At 38.5% G+C, this 24,861-nt stretch overlaps 2 protein-coding genes, 1 long non-coding RNA gene and 1 pseudogene across 3 annotated transcripts in view; all 4 read right to left on the bottom strand.

Moving 5' to 3' along the window:
- Nucleotides 1–15,184, bottom strand: part of LOC122829688 (complement C3-like) — a 32,876-nt gene extending 17,692 nt beyond the window's left edge. Inside the window, exons 1-16 of the mRNA XM_044114443.1 lie at nucleotides 15,074–15,184; nucleotides 14,088–14,286; nucleotides 13,612–13,774; nucleotides 12,973–13,067; nucleotides 12,201–12,289; nucleotides 12,054–12,133; nucleotides 11,900–11,987; nucleotides 11,719–11,821; nucleotides 11,451–11,568; nucleotides 11,241–11,356; nucleotides 10,608–10,754; nucleotides 9,537–9,636; nucleotides 9,323–9,414; nucleotides 9,037–9,228; nucleotides 8,795–8,950; nucleotides 6,518–6,647 (exon numbers count right to left, since the gene is read on the bottom strand). Of these exons, the coding sequence (XP_043970378.1) occupies nucleotides 6,518–6,647; nucleotides 8,795–8,950; nucleotides 9,037–9,228; nucleotides 9,323–9,414; nucleotides 9,537–9,636; nucleotides 10,608–10,754; nucleotides 11,241–11,356; nucleotides 11,451–11,568; nucleotides 11,719–11,821; nucleotides 11,900–11,987; nucleotides 12,054–12,133; nucleotides 12,201–12,289; nucleotides 12,973–13,067; nucleotides 13,612–13,774; nucleotides 14,088–14,286; nucleotides 15,074–15,159 (1,954 nt within the window). The 5' untranslated portion in view covers nucleotides 15,160–15,184. The remainder of the gene's footprint in view (nucleotides 1–6,517; nucleotides 6,648–8,794; nucleotides 8,951–9,036; nucleotides 9,229–9,322; nucleotides 9,415–9,536; nucleotides 9,637–10,607; nucleotides 10,755–11,240; nucleotides 11,357–11,450; nucleotides 11,569–11,718; nucleotides 11,822–11,899; nucleotides 11,988–12,053; nucleotides 12,134–12,200; nucleotides 12,290–12,972; nucleotides 13,068–13,611; nucleotides 13,775–14,087; nucleotides 14,287–15,073) is intronic.
- Nucleotides 15,185–16,966: 1,782 nt separating this feature from the next.
- On the bottom strand, nucleotides 16,967–19,602 carry LOC122829695 (complement C3-like). The gene is made up of 7 exons (XM_044114451.1): nucleotides 19,521–19,602; nucleotides 19,339–19,441; nucleotides 18,992–19,072; nucleotides 18,151–18,234; nucleotides 17,969–18,052; nucleotides 17,388–17,532; nucleotides 16,967–17,231 (listed from the first exon to the last, which is right to left on the bottom strand). The coding sequence occupies exons 1-7, from the start codon at nucleotides 19,569–19,571 to the stop codon at nucleotides 17,090–17,092; spliced, it is 690 nt and encodes a 229-aa protein (XP_043970386.1). The 5' UTR covers nucleotides 19,572–19,602; the 3' UTR covers nucleotides 16,967–17,089.
- A 1,504-nt stretch (nucleotides 19,603–21,106) lies between these two features.
- LOC122829698 lies at nucleotides 21,107–22,040 on the bottom strand. The gene is made up of 3 exons (XR_006370411.1): nucleotides 21,543–22,040; nucleotides 21,397–21,445; nucleotides 21,107–21,322 (listed from the first exon to the last, which is right to left on the bottom strand). It is a non-coding gene; the product is annotated as an uncharacterized LOC122829698 (long non-coding RNA).
- A 2,344-nt stretch (nucleotides 22,041–24,384) lies between these two features.
- LOC122829692 overlaps nucleotides 24,385–24,861 on the bottom strand; it is a 33,774-nt pseudogene continuing 33,297 nt past the window's right edge.

Here is a 24,861-nt window from a genome sequence, read left to right as displayed (position 1 = left end):
GATGAACTGAAAAGATTAACAAACTGAGAAATTAGATTTTTAGAGGTAGGGGGCTTTTTTATAAGCTCGAAGAAACAATGCTGTGCCGGTAAGGTTTCATAGTGGGGGAGGTGCTGTTTTACAAAGTTCCGAGCTTGCAAGTACCTAAAAAAATGACTAGACGGAAGACCAAATTTAGATTGTAGTTGCGTGAAGGAAGCAAAGTGATTATTAATGTATAAATCCTTAACAGCAACTATCCCCTTATTTAACCAGTGCTTAAAAACTACATCCATATTACCTGGCTTAAATGTTGAATTCTGACAGATCGGGGCATAGATGGACAAGCCAGGGAGATTCAGTACATTCTTTAACTGCTTCAGAATCCTGAGTGAATTTCTTAGTATAAAGTTATCCTTCAGCAACTGAAAGGACAAAGACGGATTGGAAAACAATACTGCAGCTGAGGAAGAAGAAGTCAGCTCCAATAACGCAAGGTTTTCATTCAATGGCCATTTGGGTAGTAGCGAGTCAACCAATTCACCCCTCGGACAGAGCTGAGTCCAGAAAACCCAGGATCTGGCATTACATGCCCAGTAATAGTATCGAAAAACAGGAAGGCCTAGGCCCCCCTCCGAAGTAGGTTTCTGTAGGTGAGATTTTGATATTCGAGGGTGTTTACCAGCCCAGACAAAAGGGATTATAATAGAGTCTATCATCTTAAAAAAGGAAGCAGTGAGATAAATGGGTATATTCTGAAAAAGATAGATAAATTTCGGAAGGAGCACCATCTTGACAGCATTAATGCGACCAATCAATGAAAGAGGAAGGTGCCTCCACATGTCAGCCATGGATTTAATTTTGTTGATTAAATCCAAAAAATTATGTTTAAAAAGGAGTTTAGGGTCTTTTGTGATATTTATCCCGAGATACTCAAAATGACTAGTGGAAACTTTGAATGGCAGATTGCTAAGAAAAGCAGCGTTTAGACCGTCTGAAAGAGGCATAAAAAGACTTTTATCCCAATTAATGGTGAAACCGGAAAGCTTACCAAATTTATTTATAAGAGTAAGAAGTGGAGAAAGAGAGACTGTGATGTCTGAAAGGGTCAGGATAACATCGTCCGCATACAGACCAATGGGACTATCTGTAGCATAGTCTGCAATGCCAGAGATCAATGGATGGGTCCTGATGGAAATAGCAAGGGGTTCCATGGCCAGTGCAAATAGTAATGGAGAAAGACAACACCCTGTCTGGTTCATGATGCAATAAAAAAGAAGCAGACCTGTCGTGATTAGTCAGAACTGAGGATCTTGGCTGAGCGTAAAGCATTTTTAATAAAGTCATAAAATTATCGCCAAAGCCAAATTTTCGGAGAACCATAAACAAATAGTCCCATTCAATTTGGTCGAATGCCTGTTGAGCATCTAGTGAAATAACTGCGGAGGCAGGAAGGTTGGTCTGGTACATAACACTTAAGAGTCGACGTGTGTTTGAAAAGGAATACCTATTGGGGATAAAGCCAGTCTGGTCGGGATGGATAAGATGAGCTATATGCTTATTTAAACGAGTAGCTAGTACTTTGGCTATAATTTTTTGGTCACCATTTAGTAAGCTTAAAGGACGGTATGAGGCAACATTAGAGCAATCCCTGCCCTTCTTAGGGAGAAGACAGATATGAGCATCATACAAACTCTGGGGAAACACTCCCTCCACCAAAGAAGAGTTCAACATACGCAGAAGAAGAGGGGCAACCTGGTCCAAATAACATTTATAGAAATCAATTCCAAACCCATCCGGACCACAAGCCCTACCAGGAGATAAAGAACGTATCGCGGATTTAATTTCTTCAATAGTAAAACTGGAGTCCAGGTATGCCCTGGCGGATTCATCCAGGACAGGCACATTTAAATTGTTTAGAAAGTCTTTAATATCCGTGCTGGTAGCACTACTCTTGGAGGTGTATAAATCACTGTAATAATTGAAAAAGGCATCATTAATGAGTTTAGGATCAGTTAACAGTTGGCCAGAAGGAGAAGTGATTTTATGAATAGCTCTATCTGCCAGAGTGCCTTTTATTTGTCTAGAAAGCAATCTATCAGGTTTATCCGCCAGTTCAAAATGCTTTTGTTTAAGTTTGCGAATGCAATTACCAACTTGTTCACCAAGCATGTGGTTATATTCAGATTTTATCTTCAGAATGGCATTAAGTATATTTTCATCATTTGTATTCTGGTACCTGTCCTCCAAAGCAGACAATTCAGCCTGAATATCTGCAAAACGCTGTGATCTGGCCCTTTTGGCAGAAGACTGATAGGAAAGAATGTTGCCCTCAGAACCACCTTAAATGACTCCCACAAGACTGAATCAGACACATCACCTTTGTCATTAAAAAGAAGAAAATCTGAAATTTTAGCTGAAATGAAGTCCTTAAGTGCTTGATCCGAATTGATGGGGGGGATAAACCTCCAGTTAAACGATGGAGCATGAAGATTAAAGTGGATCTGAAGTAAGAGAGGGGCGTGATCTGAAATTAAGATCCCGTGATAGAGAGAACTGACTGTACGTGAAATCAATTTAGAATCAATTAAAAAGTGGTCAATTCTGGTAAAACTACCATGGGAAGGGGAAAAAAAAGAGTATTTGCGATCGGAAGGATGCTGAAGCCTCCAGATATCAACTAAGTTTAGTGACTTAATTAGATTATTTATAACAGACACTGATTTCAAAGAAGAAGCAACCTTATTGGAGGACCTATCCAACACTGGGTCGAGATAACAGTTGAAGTCACCTCCTATAATCAAGTCCCTATTATTAAATTGTGCAATAATATCAAATATCTTGCAGAAAAAGTCGGGACAGTCACAATTTGGGGCATAAATATTCAAAAGGGCAACAGGGATGGAATTAATTTCGCCAGTGACAAGCACATACCTCCCCCCTGGATCTGCAGTCATTGAGTTAAAAATAAATGGGATAGACTTGCGAATAAGGATTGCAACCCCTCTAGCCTTGGAAGAAAAATTAGCTTGGTAAACCTGAGACACCCAAGAAGATCTCAATCGTCTCTGCTCAGTTGGATGAATATGAGTCTCCTGCAGAAAGACAATATCAGATGAAAGTGATTTTAGGTGTGAAAACACCTTCGCTCTTTTAAGAGCCTTACCAAGGCCTCTACAGTTCCAGGAAACAAAATTAATAGGACTCATGCTCGACTTAAAAGTACTATTATCCTGCATTTATCACAACGTAAAAAAAACAGCTGACAGGGTAAACAAAACAAAACACAGGCAACTTAACAGCAACAAGGTAAAAACAAAAACCCCAAAACTCACCCTTGCCGCAACATGAACAAAGCGGCATATCCCAGAATCTAGAGTGGAGGCTGCCGGGTAACAGAGCAAAAAAAAGAATCACAAGTGGGCAATCTAAACCCAACACCCCGTGTTTACCTCCAGAAATTGTATAAAGTATTTAGTGTGCACCAAAGCTTAATCGAACTAGCAAACTAACTAGCATAGAATGATTAACAAAGTCATTTATTATGAGACAAAGAATTGGCAAACCGCTCTGCATCAGCCGGTGAAGTGAAGGATTTCACAGTGCCATTTAAAGACACTTGCAGCTTGGCAGGAAAACGCAGGGAACACGTAGCTCCGGCCTCCACCAGCCTCTTCCTCACGGTGTTAAAAGCCTGGCGCTGCGCTGAAACCTCTGCTGTGTAGTCTGGAAATATGAAAACTTTCTGGCCATGGTACATCAGCGGGGATTGTTGTCGACTCAACCGCAGAATGTTCATCACGTCGCGGTCATTGTGGACCCTGGCGATGATAATCCGAGGACGTTCATTAGGAAGTGGCTTTGGTCTCAGGGCACGATGCGCCCTATCAATTTTAACGGGCTTGGGAAAGTTATCCTGTCCCAGCAGCTCAGGGATAAATTTCGAAACAAATTCCGCAGGACGAACCCCCTCTACACCTTCCCCGAGGCCAACTATCCGAATGTTTTGTCTGCGCGAGCGACCCTCCAAGTCGTCAACCTTTTTCTTGAGAAGGCCGTTAGCCGCCGCTAGCTCGCTGTATGATGACTCCAGGGCCGAAACACGGGCATCGGTAGAGGTTAAAGCCGAGTCCATATCATCCAAACGGAGCCGAACCTCACCGTGCTCTGTCTGCAGAGTTGTTAGACAAGCTTCAATGGAGTCCAGACGTCCTTCCAGTGATTTCTTGAGAGTATCCACGAGTGTGTAGACTTTAGAAAGATCATCTTTGTGGCTATTGACGGCGGCTAGTATGGTCTCGTTGCTAACAGCAGAGCACGCCTGAGCAGTCGACTTCTGGGCTTCGTCTTTCCTAGGCATGATGCGAAATGCCAAAACTAAAATAAACTGAAGAGATGAGTGCCAGCTACTCACTCTGTGAAAAAGAAATTAATATATTTGGTGCGGTAAATAAGTTTTAAATGAAGGTAGTGACACGGAGCTCTGCAAAACACGTCTACTCCATTACTGCACACTAGCGCCCCCCCATGAATATTTTTTAAATGAGGATTTAGTAATAAGGCATCTTAAAAACTACATCTTGTTATGCGTCTGATTTATCTAACTTATGTCTAAGCACAGTAGTTTTAAACAAGCTGCTTGTAAATTATTTTCAGTACTCCGTTTTTAAAAATCTTCTTTCTCATGTTAACAGTTAAAACACTGCTTTTAGAAAATAAATGCTTTTTTTCCAGATGTTATGTTGTTAGAAGCTCCTTTAAGTGCTTCATCTATGAGAGAAACAGCTATATAAAGTGTCAAGAAATCTGGCATGTGAGAGTGAGATCTGTCCAGGCTCATGCAGAAAAACAGATCATAAAATGCTTGAGAGACTGCCGCAGCCTTGTATGTTGATGAACTAATGTGTATTCTCTGTATTTTAATATATTGTGATGATGAACCAAAACTAAATAACCTATGATTTTTGGAATGCAATGAATTGATAATAATATAAAGGAAACTTGATTGATTAAATGTTTAACTGTATTATAGAATCATAAGGAGAAGTAAGGTCAGGGTGTGGGTGCAAGTTCAACAAATTTGCGAGTTCAGCAAATTTCAGGCTGAGAGTGTGAGTTTAGAGGATGCAGCTGCCTGCTCAGAATCAGATGAGTTCTCGAAAGAAGGAGTCGTTGTCCGACGTGACCAGGTCACAAGTGAATTATTTCACAATCTTCAACAGTCACCAGGGCGGAGGCCTGAGTTGATGGTTGGGGCCTGGTTGCGCAATCATGAAGTTGCGCACAATGTTCTTTTTCTCTCTCTCTCTCTCTCTCTCGGGACACTCCCATGGAGAGGGAGAAAAGTATAAAACCATGAGAACGAGGTGATACGATGTTCTTCGTCCCCGGCGCTGAGACTCGACACAAGTGCAGCAAGAAGACCAGCAGAGGACCACACCCTGGAACCAAGGGGTTCAAGGAGTACTTCACGCCGGAGCAAAGGGATGGGATCCATCGACCCACTGCCTTGGTTCCTTATTGGATTTCAACACTCTGCGCTCGACCCAACGATCTCAAAATACATCGCAACAGACTTGGGGATTTGAACAAAGGTCACTGGAGTGATGAAGAGCTGTGCAGTTGGAATATAACAGACAGTTCACTTTGTTTCAATTCCAAGGAGGATTTATGTCACAAGAATAAGACTCTGACCAAGGACTACAAGGATTCCTGTTGCCAGGATCCAATTCCACCAATGGGTATGAGTTGTGCCGCACCCCAAAGCCTTATTTGACAGATAGATGACAGTGTAGGGAGGTTGTTAGGTAAAGATTAAATTGATCTAAATGATATTGATTTTATTCGAATGGTGTAATCTCCAATGAAATTATATGGCTGTCATTTACCCTGCTAAAGCTTGCTTAATAAATACATATACTTCAAAATTCTGATGAGGTTTGTGGACATTGAAATTAATTGAGTCATTTGAATCACAGTTCTTCTATTTATGGTAAAACCAGTATACATGATTCCAGAAATGTGGCGGCTTCGGACTTTCCTTTGGTGAGTGTAAATAATGACCCTGGGACTTAACTCTAAGTCACTAAATATAATCTCGCCGGTTCCAAGTGCCCGTTCTGACAGAAAGGGAACTACCGTTAACAGAAGTGGTTATTGAAGCTATGCCGCTGTGAGGGCTACTCAGTTGATTGTTTCTTAACTGAAAAGGGTCATAACTTCTGGATAGGAGGTAGTTAGAGCTAAACGAGTCCCTTTCGCCACCGGTTTAAACAGATTATCTCTTATAGTTCTTGTTCAGGGCAAGACCCAGGTCTTAAGAGATTTTCCGGACCTGTTAGACAGAGAACTGGTCAGTAGTCAGCCCCGAGGAGTTGTGAGGAGAGAGCGGGGCTGGCTATTGCATAGTAACAAACAAAAGTCTGAGTCTGTAGTAAAAAATAAAAACATGAGTACATATAGACCGAGGAACAAAATAAGTCTCGCTGCCAAGTTAGGTTTTAAATTTGTACTCGAACACCTCAGGATCATGACTTACCTGCTCTGTGGGGTGTCTCAAAAGCTGTGTTGGTCTTAAATAACAGCCCAGCATCATGGAACACATTAATGCTATTGCTCCCACCACCTGGACTGCAGCCTGTGTCATACTGCTCAACCACATCCCAAATCTGAGCAAAGGAGAGGTTATTCAAATGTTTAAAATCTTTACACTTAATGATTTCACAACATGTTTGGCTGTTAGCCTGGTGATGATGCCCTTTTCTTAAACAAGCCAGCTTCTTCTATAAATTTTGAAAAAAACTATTTTAAAGCGTGTTCATGATCAATGTTTTGTGGGAACACCTAGTTGTGACCCTGTTTTTACATACTTCACAAAGCAGTTGATCTGTTGTGAAGTGGAAAATTTCAGACTAGTCTTTTGTAAAAGTTTGTTATAATAGCAACTGACTTAAGTTCAACTGTTTCATTATTGGGTTTTACAGTATAAGTGTGTTGTGAACCTGGTCAGTACTATATATGGAGCAATGTACAGACTACACACTAAGTAGCTTCTGTAATGTGCAGTTTTTTGCAATGATTGCAAAAAATATATGTGCTGCATGGGAGACGTGTTGGCCTGTCATTTTCAGCAGAGAAAAATCAGTATAAACTACTCATATCAATATATATATATATTGTAACATAACCACTATGTTTTTCCTGAATAAATACGATAAAAAGTAAACGTATTAAACTGTTCTGTAGAACAGTATTGGTGATTTAATTGTTAAAAAATATTTCTAATTTCCACTGTTTGTAACTGATTTGGGTGGATCATGAAGTTTTCAGGTGTGTGTGTGTGTGTGTGTAATTAGTGATTTAAAAAAGGGCGTGGGCGACGGCGCGAGAGGCGCAACCGAAGAGGAAGACACTCGCCGTTAGATCTGTGTAGCGGGAGTTTTGATTCGTATAAACGTTTAGAACTTTTAAAAATCAAAGAAAAGACATTAAATAACGATCAAAAGTTCGCCCACCGCCGCAGATCATATTTCAGGAACTGGATCAGAGTTTGCACCCAAGAAACGCCGCCCGGGGCAAGAAGACGCCGCCAGTGCGAGAGGACACCACCGAGGGGAAAGAAAGACGTTCCCGGTGAGATCTGGACTTTACTTTTCTTTTTGGGGATTTTTGGTGGTACCACTCTTTTTTTTTTCTCCATTTTTGGGAGGGGTTTTTGACGTTTGGATTTTTCCATTTTGGATTGGGACTTTGGAGTAGAACGGGGGAATATTTCCAGGACTTTGTTTATTTTTCAGGATATGGAACTTTGTTGTGGACAATAATCTCTTGGGGAAAAGGAAATAGAAAATTTCAGACTCTTAATTATTGAGTTTTTTTGTTTGCTGATTCGAACTGAGTAGCCATAATTATTGTTGAGGGATTTTGGTTATTTGATCTCTTTATCATGATAACTATTATTTCGTAGTATAATAAAAAAATTTTAATAAATCATTGTTGCAGAAGATCGACAAATTCAGTGTTTGAGTATTTATTTTTATCAGATTAAAGGTGTGGCATATTTTACCTGATTCCTGTGACAGATTTCCCCCTTGAGTGTATTGTGAATTCAGCTTTCAGCCAAATTTTACAATATATATATAAATATAGTTTTTTTCCCATGTGAAGTTAGAAATGAATCATCTCTACATGATCATGTGGAACAGAAGTATTTCAATGTGGGAAATTGCTATGGATTTGTGGTAAGTTTTCAAATTTGAATGGTGTTGTGATAATAAAAGTGTTCCCCAACTATGGTCCTGAAAACACACTGTCCCGCATGTTTTATGTGTGTCCTTGCTTCAGCCCGGCTGATTTCAATTGATGACATCTGCTGAGCTGCAGTGATCTGAATCAGGTGCATTAAAGGAGGGAAACATCTAAAACAGTGGTTCCCAATTCCAGTCCTCAGGCCCCCCTGCTTGCATGTTTTAGGTGTTTGCCTTCTGCCACACACCTGGATTGAATCTTTGGGTGATTAACAGGCTCCTGCAGCACTTGGTGGCTGCAGAAGATGTCAAGCAATCATTTGAATCAGCTGTTCTGGTATAGAGGCACATCTAAAACATGCAGGCAGGGGGGCCCTGAGGATTGGAATTGGGAACCACTGGTCTAAAACATGCAGGGCAGTGTGCCTTGAGGACCAGGGTAGGGAAATACTGTGTCTATACAAACTTATAGAATCATATTGAATGTCATTTTCTTCTCTTTTTTTTAAAGCAAAGGAAAGAAATCTAACATGTTAAACTTGGAAAAGAAAAAAAAAAAATTTAATTGCCTTTTTCTGTGTCAGACGGTACTTATTGTTTAGAATATAGACCCCTTTGTCAACTGCAACCAGACCCACTTTTGCCCCTGGATCTCCTGTGACTGTAAGCTCAAGCATGCCTTTTTCTCGAGGCAAGTAGTTTTTTTTGTTTGAGCTTAACGTCAACTAAAAAAAAGAAAGAGGAAAAAAAACCATTAGAGCCGTGATTCATTAAATCCTGGAATTTACTTGCAATGTAACATTTCTCTCACCGATCCCATGCAGGTGTCTTCCACATCCACCCAAACAGAGTCAGATACCACTTCCTGGGGGTTTGGATGGTAGTAGGCAACAAGGCGGAAGGATGGCAGCATCTCTTTGGTAATTGGAAGAATCATTGTGATCAGTGACTGACTTTCTCTCCTGTATCGTTTATGCTGGACCAACTGGCCTCTGCTGAAGACCTGTGGGAAGGGTTAGTTTAACCATACAGCAAAGGAAATCAGACTCTGAAAGCATGCCCATTAACAAGACATAGATTTAAAGAGTATTTCTCACGAGGTATGTGATGTCACAATGTCTATCCTGGCCTTTAAAATAAAGATTAAACTTCATGTTTGTTCCCAATTTCACGAATGTCGTGTCCAGACCTGTAGTCATAGATTTCAGCTGTTAAAGTGGGACAATCAACGGAAGTAGAAACCCATGTATTTTTATGCTACTGATATTACCATGGTCAGAGTTTATTTAAATATGTCTAGAATTCACTTACCTATGTGGATGTAATTGTCGCTTTCTTTTTGATATGGGTAGGCCGTCATGCTGACTGATGCTGGTCTTCTAGGAGGGATTTGAGAAACACTTGTCCTTGCCTAAAATTAGACAAGCATTTAAAAAAAGGAAAAAAAATTAATTGACAGAGTAAATCTGTGATATTATGAAATAGGGAAGAAGACACTGGTTTCTGTGAATATGGGCACAGCTATGCTTGTTATATACTGTACTTGTTTCGCTGTCTGTATTACAAATCTTTTACGTCTTAAGTGAGCAGCCAAAAACCCTCCGTTTATGCACATGAAAATTTGAATGTGCACTCATCTCACCTCTCTAATAGCAGCACATTTATTCAAACAGCTTCAGAGTTTTATTCTCAGCAAAAATGTAGCTGACATCCATACCTGGGCTCAAAGCACGCTAATGTTAGGTGGGCCACCAGTCGTAGCTAGTTGAGTCAATTGATACTGGTTGTTCAAAGATATAACTTACACTTGATTCTGTTGCATTCTTCCTCATTTTCACCTAATCCCCCAAACCCGGCACCCCTCTCACCCACAGAAAATTAAAATCACAAAAGAAAAACAAAGAGAAAACTACATTTATTGCAGCTTTTTCCCCACAAAAATATAAAACAAATGCGTGACTATCATGATGTAGGAGTGACAATGGACCCAAATGCAGCAAGGCAGAGATAGCCTGTGTCTGTCCTACTGCTTTGGGTCATGGAGGAGTTTAAAGCAACTATCACTTAAAGCAATGCGCTTTAAGCCACCGGCATACCTTCAGTTGGCTCATGTCCTAAAAGAACAACATTTTTTAGCATTGACCCATAGATTTTGAAAAGACTACACAGCAGCTGCTGTCTTAAAAACAACAACAAAAAAACGAAGTTCAGTTGTATTTTTTCAAGTAGTTAAAAATACATGAAAGAGTTGAATAAGAATTTATACAAAAAAATAAATAAAAAATAGGAAATTATTTCACAAAAAAAGCCAAAAGCCAAGTAGGTCAATTCCACTTCACACTACAGAAGAGCTATTAGACACGAAGGGTCCAAATGACTTACTGTAATAAGTAGGGGACCGAAGTTTGCCACTGTATTGATGGTAAGTCTCGCTAAGCCATTGGCTCCAGTTAAACCCTCAACTGGCCCAGGATCAACTACCACAGTCACACCTTTCGCCGGACTCTCATCAGGATTTAAAACTTCAATCTGTTAAAGAAAAAAGAAAACAAATACTTGAAAGCATTGTTTGAACTTTTGCAGTTAGGTTTTTTAATGTTCAACACAGTTCAACTCTCTTAGTTATATGCAAAATCCTTTGACAGTTCTGCAATCCCTTTAGGCCAGCGTTTCTCAATTCCTGTCCTCAGGCCCCCCTGCTTGCATGTTTTAGGTGTTTCCCTTCTGCCACACACCTGGATTGAATCTTTGGGTGATTAACATGCTCCTGCAGTACTTGATGGCTGCAGAAGACGTCATGCAATCATTTGAATCAGCTGTTCTGGTATAGAGGCACATCTAAAACATGCAGGCAGGGGGGCCTGAGGACTGGAATTGAGAAGCCCTGCTTTAGGCCAAGCTTGTCACTGGTATTACTACTATTGTGTCAGAAATGCAGGCTGCACAGTGGCGTATTGGTAGAGCTGTTGCCTTGCCTTGCACATTTTTCTGATGAGACATAAAGATGTTACTTACTGTTACATCAAACGATACTCCTGGTTTGAAATATTTGGGCGTTTTCTTAAAGCTGATGATGTAAGGCGATGTGACAATCTTGATGCCTCCCAACTCCACTTCCACCAATTCGCCACCTATTTTTAATGTTTTATTATTGGTGAATCACTAATACCTCCAAATATTGATCATGCTTTTAAAAAAGCTTCCATTTCCTCTTGTCATTCTTACCATTCTCTGTCAGTACACTGGCTTTTATAAATATAGTTTCCCCAACCAGGCTTTTCACATTTTTGATAGTGTTGATGTTCTCCCTTGTTATTTTGGCCTCTCCTTGGCCTTCAGTGATCTAAAATGGAATGAAACAGATTTTGCCATAAAATATAATACCAAATAATATACCATTTTGGAAAACCACTAACTGTTAAAAAAAAAATCACAGCAAAATTTTAATTGTATCCTAATTAATATTTGTCCAGAAAAGTCTAAATCAACTTACCAAAATTCTCTGGAGAGAATCAGGAATGCTTTTTTTCTGATTTTCGTGCACAACTCCAAAAACAACATAGGCTGACCCATCCACTTTTTTACCAAACGTGTACCTGAAACCGTGAATAAAACAACTTCTTTTCAGTTACAGAGTAAGAAGCTCCTTATGTGTACCAATCAATTTTCCATACGTAGCTTCAATGGTGAATTTGAGTTCTTCGCTGTCCACATAGAAGCAGGGCTCCAAAGGATTCACTTCCACCTCAAAACTTGGAAGCACTGTGAAATGATCATTGCACATTTTATCATCTTTGATGGCCACAAGTTTAACGATCCTAGACTTACCGTATTCTTTAACCTCAAACTCTGACACAAAGCTCTGCGTGCCGGAGCTGAACTTTGCAATCACCTTCCAGATTCCTGGGCTTTAGGAAAATATGCAATCAATAGGCAGAGTAGATTATGTTCAACTTGCATCATAATGTAGCTTACCTTACAAGTTCACCGAGTTTATACGTTCCAGAGTGTATTTGTGAATTCATCACAAATAAGTCAGATTGTAAAATGGCGCCATCAGGGGTCTAAATAGAAACATCAAATAAGCATTAGTAATCCTTTGTAGGCATCATCAGTGTAAAAAACTCTTTCCTTCCGAAGCATTTCTGAAGAAAACTGTTATTTTATCCATTACTGTTACACAATAAGCTAGAATATGAGTTGTGATAAAGGTGACTTATCAAATTAAAAGTGCTTCTTGAAACAAATAACCTTCAAGCAGGTATTAAACATGCTTTTCAAAAGGCCAAATTTCTGTATGAAAACCTTCCCTAATAACCTAATGTAATGTTCTAATTCTAAATGTTGAGTTTTTAGTAGATGTTGGGAGAAAGACTTCACTATTAACAGAAGTAAAGACTTAAATATCAGTCTGTATAATTCATCTACATCATGTATTTCACTCGGTGAATTAAGTTTCTGAAAGAAATGACATTTTGGAAAATAATATTGTAATTCAATGGGTAGGATTGTACAGTATGTCTGACTTGTACTTAAAACTAGAATGCTCTTCTATTTAAATATGTGACAGAAGTACTTCTAGCAAAATTAGTATGTATACAGTACAGACCAAAAGTTTGGACACACCTTCCAATTGAATTCAGTTAGAAAGTGTGTTCAAACTTTTGGTCTGTACTGTATGTATTATGTTCAATTTCTTAAACTTTGATATGTTTTCATATATTTAGTTTTAAAGATAGTACAATACCACAATCTGAATGTTAATCACAGCATCAGCTTCGGATTGGGACGCTCTCTCCACTGGTTCCATGCCAGGCCTGATTGCAAACAATCTGTAGTTGACTGTCAAACAGAGGACAGGCTCTTGTTTATATGTTTCACCACAATTACACAATGTTTCAGTTTGCTGAAAAAGCAAAAAAGCATTTTCCTGTGAGAATAACTGTCTTTATTTCTAACAATGATAACTGGTTTTTCAACGCAAGTCATTTGTTTGTTTTTTTTTGTTTTTTTTAAACGTCCCTTGTGAGTGATAGTTTGTAGTTTTCTTTGCGATATCATAAAATTACATGCCTTCATTTGCATGCTAGGCAACATTAAGGCCCCGTCCTGCATCCTGTCCACACCACAGGATGCAGCGCCACTGAAAACGATGAATGCTGTGCTAATCAGTGACGCTCTAACACAGAACGATAAAAAAAAAACAACAACAAAACAACCGCTCCAAACAGCGCTATATTTGTTCCTTGTAAGCGTGATGCACATGGAGAATAGAGACAGAGACATGGACCTATGACGTCATTCTTTTTTAAAGAACTCCATCGGTAATATATGATCATGTTTGGAAGGATGGGGATAAAACACATAATGCACACGACATACTAACCATTGCTACTAGGGGTGTAGATAGTTTTGTCAGTCTGGATGAAAATGTAGCCAGGCTCAAAAGAAACCAGCACAACTTTCTCCAGCAAATGGTCGCCAAAGTCTGCTTGAAGGTAAACGTACTGCTTTCTTTTCGAGTCAATTTCAAACTCATCAGCAGGGATCTGAGAAACAACAGTAACCCGGTTAATTAAAAGTTAGATCATTTTAAAAAAATCAGCTCATTTCAATCTACAGTGTGTTTCTGAGATCACGTTGTTTAAAAATGTTACACGTTACAAATGGTAAGTATAATAAGAGTAGTGCAGAATTCTGAAATATATACGCTAGTATACATAAAAAGACAATAAATGTAACTATTTTTTATACTAACATGAATGTCAACTGTGAAACACTTTGTGACAACTCTGTAACAATAAAGTACTTAAAATTCTATATTAGATTAAGCATTAGCAATGGGTCTTGACATAATTTTACCGTTATTCTTCCCATATTCTGGAAGTTTCCTGCTTTTGTAAGCCTCACGCGTGTCGATGCTAATTGTTTTGCTTTTGTTGGAAAACTCCTTGCAGCAATATCAACAAAAACATCTGCTTCGGATTCGCAGTCTTGAATTTCCACAAATATGCTTTCTGTTGTACCGACTCGCAACAAGTTGGGGGCGGACAAAACTTTCCTGTTGAGAAAAAAAAGGGTAGAAGTTGTACAATAAGCTTTATATAAAGAACAACCTTTTAAATATGTATATTAATTCTTTCATTTCTGTTGAACAGATCCAGCAGCTATTTTACAATTTAGAAGAAAACATATTCTATAACCAAATCTTAATTGAGTTTTATGAATGTTTTACATTCAACATTTCAGGAATGGACATTATCTGGACTTAGATTTAGAGGTAGAACAATGAAAAGTTTCATCATAGTTCTGGACATGGGTCGTTGCTTTATTTGCTTTATCTGAAGCCTGAGATAGGCAGATAATTAACTGGCATTTTAGCGCAAACAGTACTTTGATCTGAGTGACACAACGATGGAATCAAAGTTTAAGCAGTACTTTTAATATTAAGTAATTACAAATCACCTTTTCTGTTTTATGTAAAGTTTTTATCTGGTAAACTTAGGAAATGTTAAAATTTTACTGTTTTCAAAGCATCTTTGTTTCAATGCTCTTCCAATGGCAGTGCAATAAAAAATTATGCAGACGTAACACTGTTGGGATAAGATATTGCGTTTGGTAAAAGCACACATCAACTACGTTTTGCCATGAACTAAAGCAAAATTAGTTTCTAAAATAAACAAATTCTAAAAAAAACAGGTTCTGAGACAATGAATACATTATTAACTGCAGCAAAGAGTCAAATCAAGAGTCAAATGAGAAAGAGACGTTGGCTCATTTAATCTAAAAGCAACTTGGAACAAGTATCAATTATATAAAAAAAGAAAAGGTTTTCCAGATATACTTACAAAGGAAATGCACTCGACTGAGACGTCAAACAAGAAAAAGCCACCAGCAGGAGCTGGAGAGCAGAGATTCCCATCAGTGATCCCATCTCTGCTGTGGCTTCGGACCGCTGGTGTGCCCGTCTTTTATCTCCAGGCAGCAGTGTCCTCTTCCTGCCTCTCTTACTTTGTCCAATCGAAAGACAGTTAACCAGCTCACGCAGTGGGACTTTTGCAATTTGTCAAATGGTGAACCAAGTAATGATCACTAAAAAAGGCACTCTGTTAGAGAGACAAACTACAACTAAGGACTCTTTTGCAGTTTAATTGATTTATATATTAACCCTTTCATGCATGAATTATGATCCTTTTGTGTCAAGGTTTTTTTTTCCCAATTTGTTTTGATTTTCTTAAGGCATAAAGGTGGGAAAAGATTTTCAGTAAAAAAAAAAAAAAGAAGAAATTTCTAATATTTCTTCTTTTAGGTGATGAATAGTAATTTTCTCCAAATACAAAGTTGTTATTTGAAAACTGCATCAGTTGTATTGTTCTTTAGAGGTTACTTGACATCAAAATATGTTTTTTTTACCTGCAAGAGCCGCCTACAGGAGAAGGAAGGACCGGGTTGGTCGGCATGTTTTTTCGTCTGTCGGCCATATTGGATTTAACAAATATTTTCATTGCATGGTTAATAGTTGATAGTATATTGAATGATGCAAACTAGTGTCCACTTCATTGTGTGCTCTTATGACTTAAAAATCCACAAGAAACACAAGAAAATGGCTTTTAGACAGCTGTCCACTGAAGGAGCTGCTATATGGATGAAAGGGATAAGAACACTGGAGTGCTTTGATGTCCCACGCAGTCGGGCCAAAACCCAACATGATTGCGCTGCCCTGAACAGATTCTTTAAGACAGAAGTTAAGATTTTTAAAAATATGTATTCTATAAAATTAATCCACCAAGAGTAGTATTTTTAACTTATATCTTTTTCAGCATTAGATTTGCCTTAGATTGAGATTAGTGAAGCCTGAGCTTCACTTTTCTCACCGATTCCAGATTCTTTGAAATGTAGAAAGAAATAAGTTTTCTTTTTCAATAAGATCTTTTGCAGGATTCGCCTGATTCCAGAGTGAGGCGGGAATTTATGTGTGCAGGGGATTGCGCTGCCCGTGGACGCATTGCATCTTTAAAGAAAAAGGATTAATCTGATAAACTAGAAATTTGTCTATATGTTTATAATAGTAACTAAAGCTGTCAGACATGTATTGGTGAAAAAGTTGCAATATTTACGTAAAAGCAAACGAAACAGGAAATATAGTGAGTTAGATAATTAAACTGTTTGGCTTGGCTTTATGTGTTTCTGAGTTGTTTCACATTTCTTTGCTGATGTATATATATTCGGTTATTTAATCATTGTCAGTGTTAGCCATCATTTCCTTACTTTATATTTTTAGTAGTTTTGTTCAGTTTTTACTTAGTTTGCTTCACCAGCTACTTGAACTTTGATCTTTGGAAACAGCAATAAATAAAGACGTTAATATGATCAGAACAAATGTACCTAATTTAGACTAATCAGTCACTGTGATTATTAACCAATTAACCAAGACCCTAACAAAGCACTGTAGCAAAGTGAACTGTAACATTTTTATTCTGAGTGGATTTAAATTACTGAAACTAAAGCTAAAACAGGCTGTTTGTGTCTGAATCACCATTTAATTTCCGGAGCACCCAGTGACATGACATGTTCTTTCATACTTTAGACAACAATTCCTAATAATAGCTTCACATCACCTCACTTTGAAAAAGACCCAAAAGTATTTAAAGAATGTTTAAGAGAGTAAAGAAGAATTTATGTGTATAATGAGAGCTGAATCAGAGAAAGATGTGGAAAACAATTTCAGTTCCAGACAAGAATTAAAGTTGAAACAACCCAAGAGATTTTTAATAATGTTGTGAGTCTTGTCACTTTTTACACTTGTCAGCAGATGTTGAACAACTGCAAAATGAAGCATATTTAAAAACGGACGGTTATTTCCTTCAGTTCAAGCAAGCAAAAGAGATGTAATGATCGATCATCTCCTCCATGCCCTCGCAGGTAGATCGATGTTCTTCGGTCTGGCACTCTGCGTCTGAGGGCCAGTACTCGATCCAGGGCCTCTCCCCGAGTACATACAGGAACCTAAACAGGAAGAAGAACAGAAATACGTGGAATGGTGAGTTGCCCAGCTCTCTGTGGATTGCTGGTACCAATATGAATGAAGTGGCAAGGACTTATGAGCAGCTGCAAATTAGAGGACGTTTATAGAGGACTATCCAATAATGTTCAGAAACCCACATTTGATTCTGGTCGTCTCTGTAAATGTCTTTGGATGATCCCATGATCAGGTAGGTTTTGCCTTTTTCCAGATTTAATGCATGTCTGCAGTGCTGATGACTGAGAAACGTGCGCAGTTTGCCTTGAACATTAGTATCAGTTGGTCCTGTGGCTCAAAAGCAGATAAGAGCAAAAAAGGGAAAAGTAAAAAGAAACACATTTTTAGAGAATATGGCATTACTGTAGGTGAAATATGCTGCTTCTTCACTGTCAGTGACTCAATAGCTAACCTAAAAGCTCTCATTTAGGCCTTTTAAATCTCTGTATCCAAGCAAAACACTCAAATAAGCTCAAATTGTAAATGTTTGTAGAACAAGATAGAAAAGAATGAGAAAGAATCACAATGACAGATGACACAGTACTACAGTAACATTTAAATTAGTAGGTTTTTACACTAACAAGCTACAGTCTATCTCCTTACAACACAAAAGCAAGTTTAACAAAAGACATAACAGTCAGAGACAGTGTCTGTAAATATTTTATCTTACTGTCACCACTTCCCTGTAGAAATGATTTGAAGTTTTGAAAATATAAGTACCCACCTTCTTTAATAACCATGACAATGCGCATTATGTAAGAGTCTGCAGACGACTCAAACTCAGTCTCTTCCACTGTAGCTTTGTAGGCTGTGTGCAGACAGTGTGGTGGTTATGAATAATCAAACTTGCTGTATTTTTGTTGGGTAGGAATTTGAGCTACCTCTGGCCCACTTGTTGTTTCTTACCAAAATCTGTTCTGCTGCTCTCGCAAATCTTAACTGTGCGCTCATCAGTGCTGCTTCTGTAACGCTTCTGCATGTTGCAGGTCGCTGAAACATTTTGAGAGATGCAGGATGAGAATAGTGGCTTTCTAAAGTGTACAAACACTTGTTAAAATGGCAGGGTTTTATTGTTTTTATTGAAAACCACAAGAAATCATCTCAAAACCTGCAAAATGCAACTAATATATATATATATATATATATATATATATATAATTGTTGCATCTCCAGCAGCAAATAAACCCAGGACACAGACATATTCAATAAGTCACAGTATTAGTTTTGATGAGGTTTGTTTATCATATTACAAGTACCACTTGGAAATTCTGCAGGTATTAAACATGCTTTTCATTCAGCCTACAATCCTGTGTTTGTAAAATCTTTTTGTTGGTCTGATGTAACATTCTAATCCTAAACGTCTCGTTTCCATTGGCTGTAATAGAGAAAATTATTATAGCAAGACAAAAACAAAGTATTTGACAAACCAGTCTGTGTCATTAATCTACATATTGGGCTTCACTTAATGAATTGAGTTACTGAAAAACATCAACATTTGAAAAATAGTCTAATTCATTAGATGAGTCTCTAGAAAGGATCTTTATTTGTGTGTGGTTACATGCATCTACTGGTAATCTTGCAGATTATGTTTGGAATAAAATTGAAGCCAGTCTCTAACTGAATTTCATTACAGTCTTAAGTCTCATTTGTACATTATTACGTAAATTAACTGATTTGGACAAATTGGAAGGCAGAAAAGCAAATGTCAAATTTGTCATTCAAATTAAGACAACGATATTTTTCTCACCTTCTACACAGATGCATTCATCGTTTTTACAGAGCTTCATATTCTGCCTCTCTGGATGGTAGAATTTCACACACGGTGCTTCTAAAGTGGGGAAACAAAATTATGTTAGTATCTTAACACCAATTATAAAATCTAAAATAAAAATGGTGGACACTTTATCTGTTCCATTATATTATATATCGGTTGATTTCTAAAAATCATTCAAACAACTGCTCTCTATTTGTTAAGGCTCCATTAGACATTAAGAAATGTCTAATAAAAGTGTATTAGTCATTAATGCATGAGTGAAATGGAATAAATGCCATTTCCGATAAAAAACTCTTAAATTCTGTCCCGCTAAAACTTACGGTCGTAGTACTCATAGACAGACACGGCTGCTGGTTGTGAAACGGCAACTTTTAACCTCTGATGGATCCTAAAGCTGATCTCCTCTGGTCGTGTGTGTGAAACCTGGTAAGAGATTAAAATTCATGGTGGAGCCACTAACAAATGAGTTGGCTGAAAAGAAAATAGAAAGGTGAATTATTACCTTGTCCAGATAGATGATGAGTGAGCTGCTTTCGGACAGAACCGTGTTCATCTCGTATCTTGCGACGGTGCGGCCGTGTCCTCTAGACCGGCGGTTTTCAAAGTGTGAGGCGCGCCTCCCCTGGGGGGCGCCAGAGTACTTTAGGGGAGGCGCGGTGCGAGGGAAAAAGTAAACCGGAAAAGCTATCTGCTTGCTGTCTACTGATGTGAGAGAAACGTCTTTTACGCACACGATCAACTCTGTGGATTTAGGAAAAAGTTGGTACTGTGGGGTGCGTGTGTGGAGCGGGGATCAGTGGAAATGTTTCCCCTCTTAGAGGATGTTTTGGCCAGTGATGTCAGTAACGTTACTGACGTCGGACCACTTTTTTCAGTAACGAGTAATCTAACGCGTTGCTATTTCAAATCCAGTAGTTAGACTACAGTTACTTATCAAAATCATTTTTGCGTTACTGCGTTACTATCTTCTTTTGTTATTTAATCGTATTTCCTCTACTCGTCTTGTCGAGTGACCGACGTCTCTACGCAACAGAAATGTAAACAATGGAGGGAGATGCGCATTTTGTTGGTGGAAAAACTGGAACTATTTTCAGTTTCTGTCGCCAAGTCCGATTATTATAAGCGGCTTTGGGCTTCATTTTTTAAAAGTCGCTTGCAGATTTAATGAGTGGCGGGTTGCGCCTTTTTGGGCTCGTTTTTGAACGTGAAGTTGCTCATTTGGGCTTGGAAATAAGCAGAGACTCATAATAAATCCCAGAATTTGTCCGTCATTAAGGTAGTTTTACTCAGTCTCTCCCTGTTCATCATTTCCCGGATGATCCGTCCCGCTTTGTCTTTGTTAATGTCAAGTTAATATATTACCTCTCAATGACATCGAGCTTCGCGTTGCGCTCCAGAAAACTGCAAACATCGAGACCAATATGAACAGCGCAATAAACGTGAAAACAGCCACGAATGAACGTGTCCGTAGTTGGCAATAGTTATAATGGCAAGTTAGCACCGTTATAATTATTAATATTACGGTAAGTGTCGCAGCCATCGGAGCTGTGGAGCTGCAGGAGGAGCTCTGTGCGCTGCGACATCAAACTCAGGGGCGTAACGCAGAATCTGGAGGCTGGGGGGAGGGGGGCTTTAAATCCTTCTTAGAGTTTTCCAGACAACAGTGGACCACACAAATTACTCATGTTTTTTATTTTTTGTACAATCTCCTCTTCAGTTCAACCTTATCAGTGGAGACACATTGTTGATGTTACCATTATAAAATAACTTACAATTAACTTTTGGCAAAGCTCAATGTGATTTTCACAGGAGGCGGAGTGTTGTTGTTAGCAGCTGCTGAAAGTAACTAAAAAGTTACTTTTAATCTAACTAAGTTACTTTTTCAAGGAGTAATCAGTAGTCCGATTAAAGTTACTTTTTCAAAGTAACTATGCCATCACTGGTTTTGGCCAGAGCGGGGCTGAAGGTGGAGTTTTTACAAATCCACCCCCCTCCACCCCCCTCCACAGGGGGGTGGGGGGGCGCAGCAGGCATTGTGCTCCTTGAAGGGGGGCTCACCCTTTCATACTTTGAAAACCCCTGCTCTAGACAACTGTACACACGAATAAACACGTGGCCTGAATCATCTAATAAACCAAACAGACCTCGGAGTATCAAAAGCGTCTAATGCTTAACGGTAACATTTTCTATGTTCATATATCTCAATCTGTCACCAAGTCAAGATCCTGCGTGTCAACAGTGAAGCCCGTCAGAAGACCGATGTTCAAGATTGACATGGTTGCGTCTTGATCCCTGTCCTTATACCTGCATGTGGACCCACAAGGCAACTTATATCAGGTAATTATTTTAGCAAAAGTTGAAGTGTGAACAATACTCACAAAACATCTATCCTAAGTCTGTATGTCTTCCTATCCTCATCCAATATTTCTGAAGAAACCATAAATGAAACATGCGTAAATCTTTTGGGCAAGTCACAAGACGAGATAAAATGGCAAAACAAAACAAAACAATGGCTAACAATTACCTGGGATCAGATGCACAGAGAGATTGAACTTCTGGCAGCCATTTTCATTTTCTTTAGGAACAGCATAATACCATGACACCATCTGTCACATTGAGAGAGTATAATTATTGTGTTGTAATGTTAGAAAAACATGTGACCTGTCTGAATGTGCCTCAGGTGCAAAGTAACCACTGAGAAAAATACAACTGTCTTCCAAGATCCAATTGACTTGCAATGAGATTTAGAATCTGAACCGTAATTGGAAAAAGGCATTGCCTAAATTAAACAGTGTGCAGTGATTCATTTAGGCTGCACAATGTCCTCTTCAGATATCGATTAACCGTCCCACAGTTTTAGCTCAACGCTCAAGAGGAGTGACCCAGTTGGAACAACACTAGAACAACGCTTCCACTGTTGTTCCCTGTTTCTAAGGAACAGAGGTTGCTCCTTTTCCATGTTATTTATTTGAATAAGAAAACTGCATCGGACATGTGCATATAAGTTCATATTTTCCACATCAAAGGTAATTGAGGTGAAATGGAGATATTCTGAAAACCATTTTAGACAAAGATATAATTCAAATAAAATTTGAAAGCTGAGCATTACTTTGTAAAAATTTCTAGTGTCTCATTAAAGGCCCCATGCACAGGGAGAACATGCAAACTCCATGCAGAAAGACCCCGGGCCGGGAATCGAACCCAGGACCTTCTTGCTGCAAGGAAACAGCTCGACCAACTGCACCACTATGCAGCCCAGCTTAAAAATATAAACAACCTAAACGATTAATCAAAGGATCAATAGCAGGTCTCAACTTGACAAACATCAGACGCCAAGATTTCCAATTTGAATGTACAATGTCTTATAAAAATATTCATATCATTTTATGGTCTGGCAAAAATCAACCCCTTGTTCTAGTTTTTGTTTCATAAAGAGGATCTGGACTCTCAGCTGTTGAGATATGATTCCTGGAGACGTGGACTCTTTTGAGGTTTTAAATTTTACTCCATCACTAACTTTTTCCTGTGCCAGTTTGACACTAACTTACCAGAAATTGCCTGCGTTCTGTGTTTGCATAGCCTTGGATCTTTATCATTGGTTGAGTTACTAGGTACATAGTCCAAACAACAGATCATTGCCCTCTACTTACAAAGTAATCTTAAAAATATGAACAACCTACACGTTTAATCAAAGGATTAATAGCAGGTGTCAACTTGACAACGTCTGACGCCAAGATTTCCAGTTTGAATGCACAATGTCTTCTAAAAGTATTCATATCCTTTTATGGTCTGGCAAAGACCAACCCCTCGTTTTTGCTTCATAGAGAGGGTCTGGATTCTCAGCTATTGAGAAATGCTTCCTGGAGGTGTGGACTCTTTTGAGGTTTTAAAATTTTACCCACTAGCTGACGTTTTGTTGTTATTTTTCTGGTAGTTTTGGCTAATTACCAGAAATTACCTACGTTCTGCGTTTGCATTGCCTTGGATCTTTATCAATGGTTGATTTACTGATACATAATTCAAACAGATATATTTATTTTCTGAACTACCTATTTATTATGTAAAACTTTTCAGAAATTACAATTTGGTTTACAAAAGTTTAAATATGGCAAAAGAACTCTAAATTTTATTGTAACATCTGGAAAAAAAAGAGATGTTAGTGTAGCTAAAATATGTCATTAAACACTTTATTGTTAGATTGTTTTTCACAGATTATATTACATCAAATTAAACAGAAAAGAAGGTTTGGATCAGCAAGAGTTAATTAAATAATCACTATCCAAATATTTGTATTAATTGACAATATGAATTGCAAATGGAAATTGCGATACATCACCGTAGCAGCGCCAGGTTAGGTAACGCTAGCTAGCTAGCTAGCTAGCATGTTTTCTCTGTGTTACACCCAGGACTGTATATCTAGCTTACTGTGTTCACTTGTCTGCATGCTGGCAGACAAGTGTTTGTGTTTTGTGTTGCGTTGTATCACCGTAACCACAATGTAATAGCTATTAAAAAAGCTATATGGCTATGAAAAAATGACCAATATACGTGTAGCCTGTATATGCAGATATCTTTTTGTTTTCAATTTGAACAAAGGCTTTTTACTAGTTAAAACTACTTTTTCTTTTGCAAATTAAAAAATTGTCCTTTTCTTGTCAGCCAGTATGGACTGATCCTAATTGTTCAAGCAGATTATGAATCTGTACCGGTTATATAGGATATAACATTACTGATATGCTGCCTTTGAAAATGTTAAATTGACGCAATTGGAAGTTGTTCTCTGCGACAGACTGGCGACCTGTCCAGGGTGAACCCCGCCCCTCGCCCGGACCGTTAGCTGGGGATAGGCACCAGCAACCCTCCCGGCCCCATTAGGGACAAAGGGTGTATAGAAAATGGATGGATGGATGGAAGTTGTTCTTGAGTTAAGCTTGTCTCTTTCACCTTTCTTTTTGCCATGTTGACTAATTCAACCCATTCCTCTTTGTTTTCTTCTGTCTGTTTATTCTTTCTTCCATTTTTTTCTTTGTTTATCCTTTCTTTGTATTCTCCTCTTAGCATGTAACTGTAGCATGTAGACTGATCCAGCTTTTATTTACGAAGAGAAAGGAAAAAAAAAACACTGGCTGCACAGTGGCACCTGTTGTAGCCTTGCCTGTTTGTTCTGTGTTGCTTAATACTTTAATATTATTAAAATAATAATATTACGTTAAAGAATGTGTCATCATTTTTCAGACGTGAGACAAATAAATAAACCACTAAGTACATGAAAAATTAAGCGAAAGGACAAAGACAAAACATATTTAAAACATGGACTGTATGCAAGCCTCAAAAGTCAAGATTCTGAGACAAAAGAGAACGTCAGATTTTGATTAATACATTTTTAATTAATGCATATTTTAGCTCTTATACAGCCCACTCTGGACAACCTTTACAAACATTGCAAAAAAAACATTAGTGGACACATGATCATTGTTTTCTTGAGTTCAGTTACAGCAGACATCCAAAACTGCTGTACTGCTCGACCATCTCCTCCAGGCCCATGCAGGTAGATCGATGTTCTTTGGTCTGGCACTCTTCTTCTGAGGGCCAGTACTCGATCCAGGTCCTCTCCCCCAGCACATACTGGTACCTAAGAGGAGCAGGGACACACACATGAAAAGTCAAAATAAGTATATTTTCTGCATCCAGATCAAAAGATAAATGAACTTCATAATATTTAATTATTTAGATGCAACATTATGTCAATTAATGGCAACAAGGAGCTTATGGTGTCTCTGCAACAAGCTAAGGGTCATCTGTTTGTCCCTTAATGTGGGTCAATGTTCACACACTCTAGGATA

The sequence above is a fragment of the Gambusia affinis genome, linkage group LG04 (assembly GCF_019740435.1).
Source record: "Gambusia affinis linkage group LG04, SWU_Gaff_1.0, whole genome shotgun sequence".
NCBI classification, from domain to species: domain Eukaryota; kingdom Metazoa; phylum Chordata; class Actinopteri; order Cyprinodontiformes; family Poeciliidae; genus Gambusia; species Gambusia affinis.
This window is presented reverse-complemented; position numbering and strand designations above follow the sequence as displayed.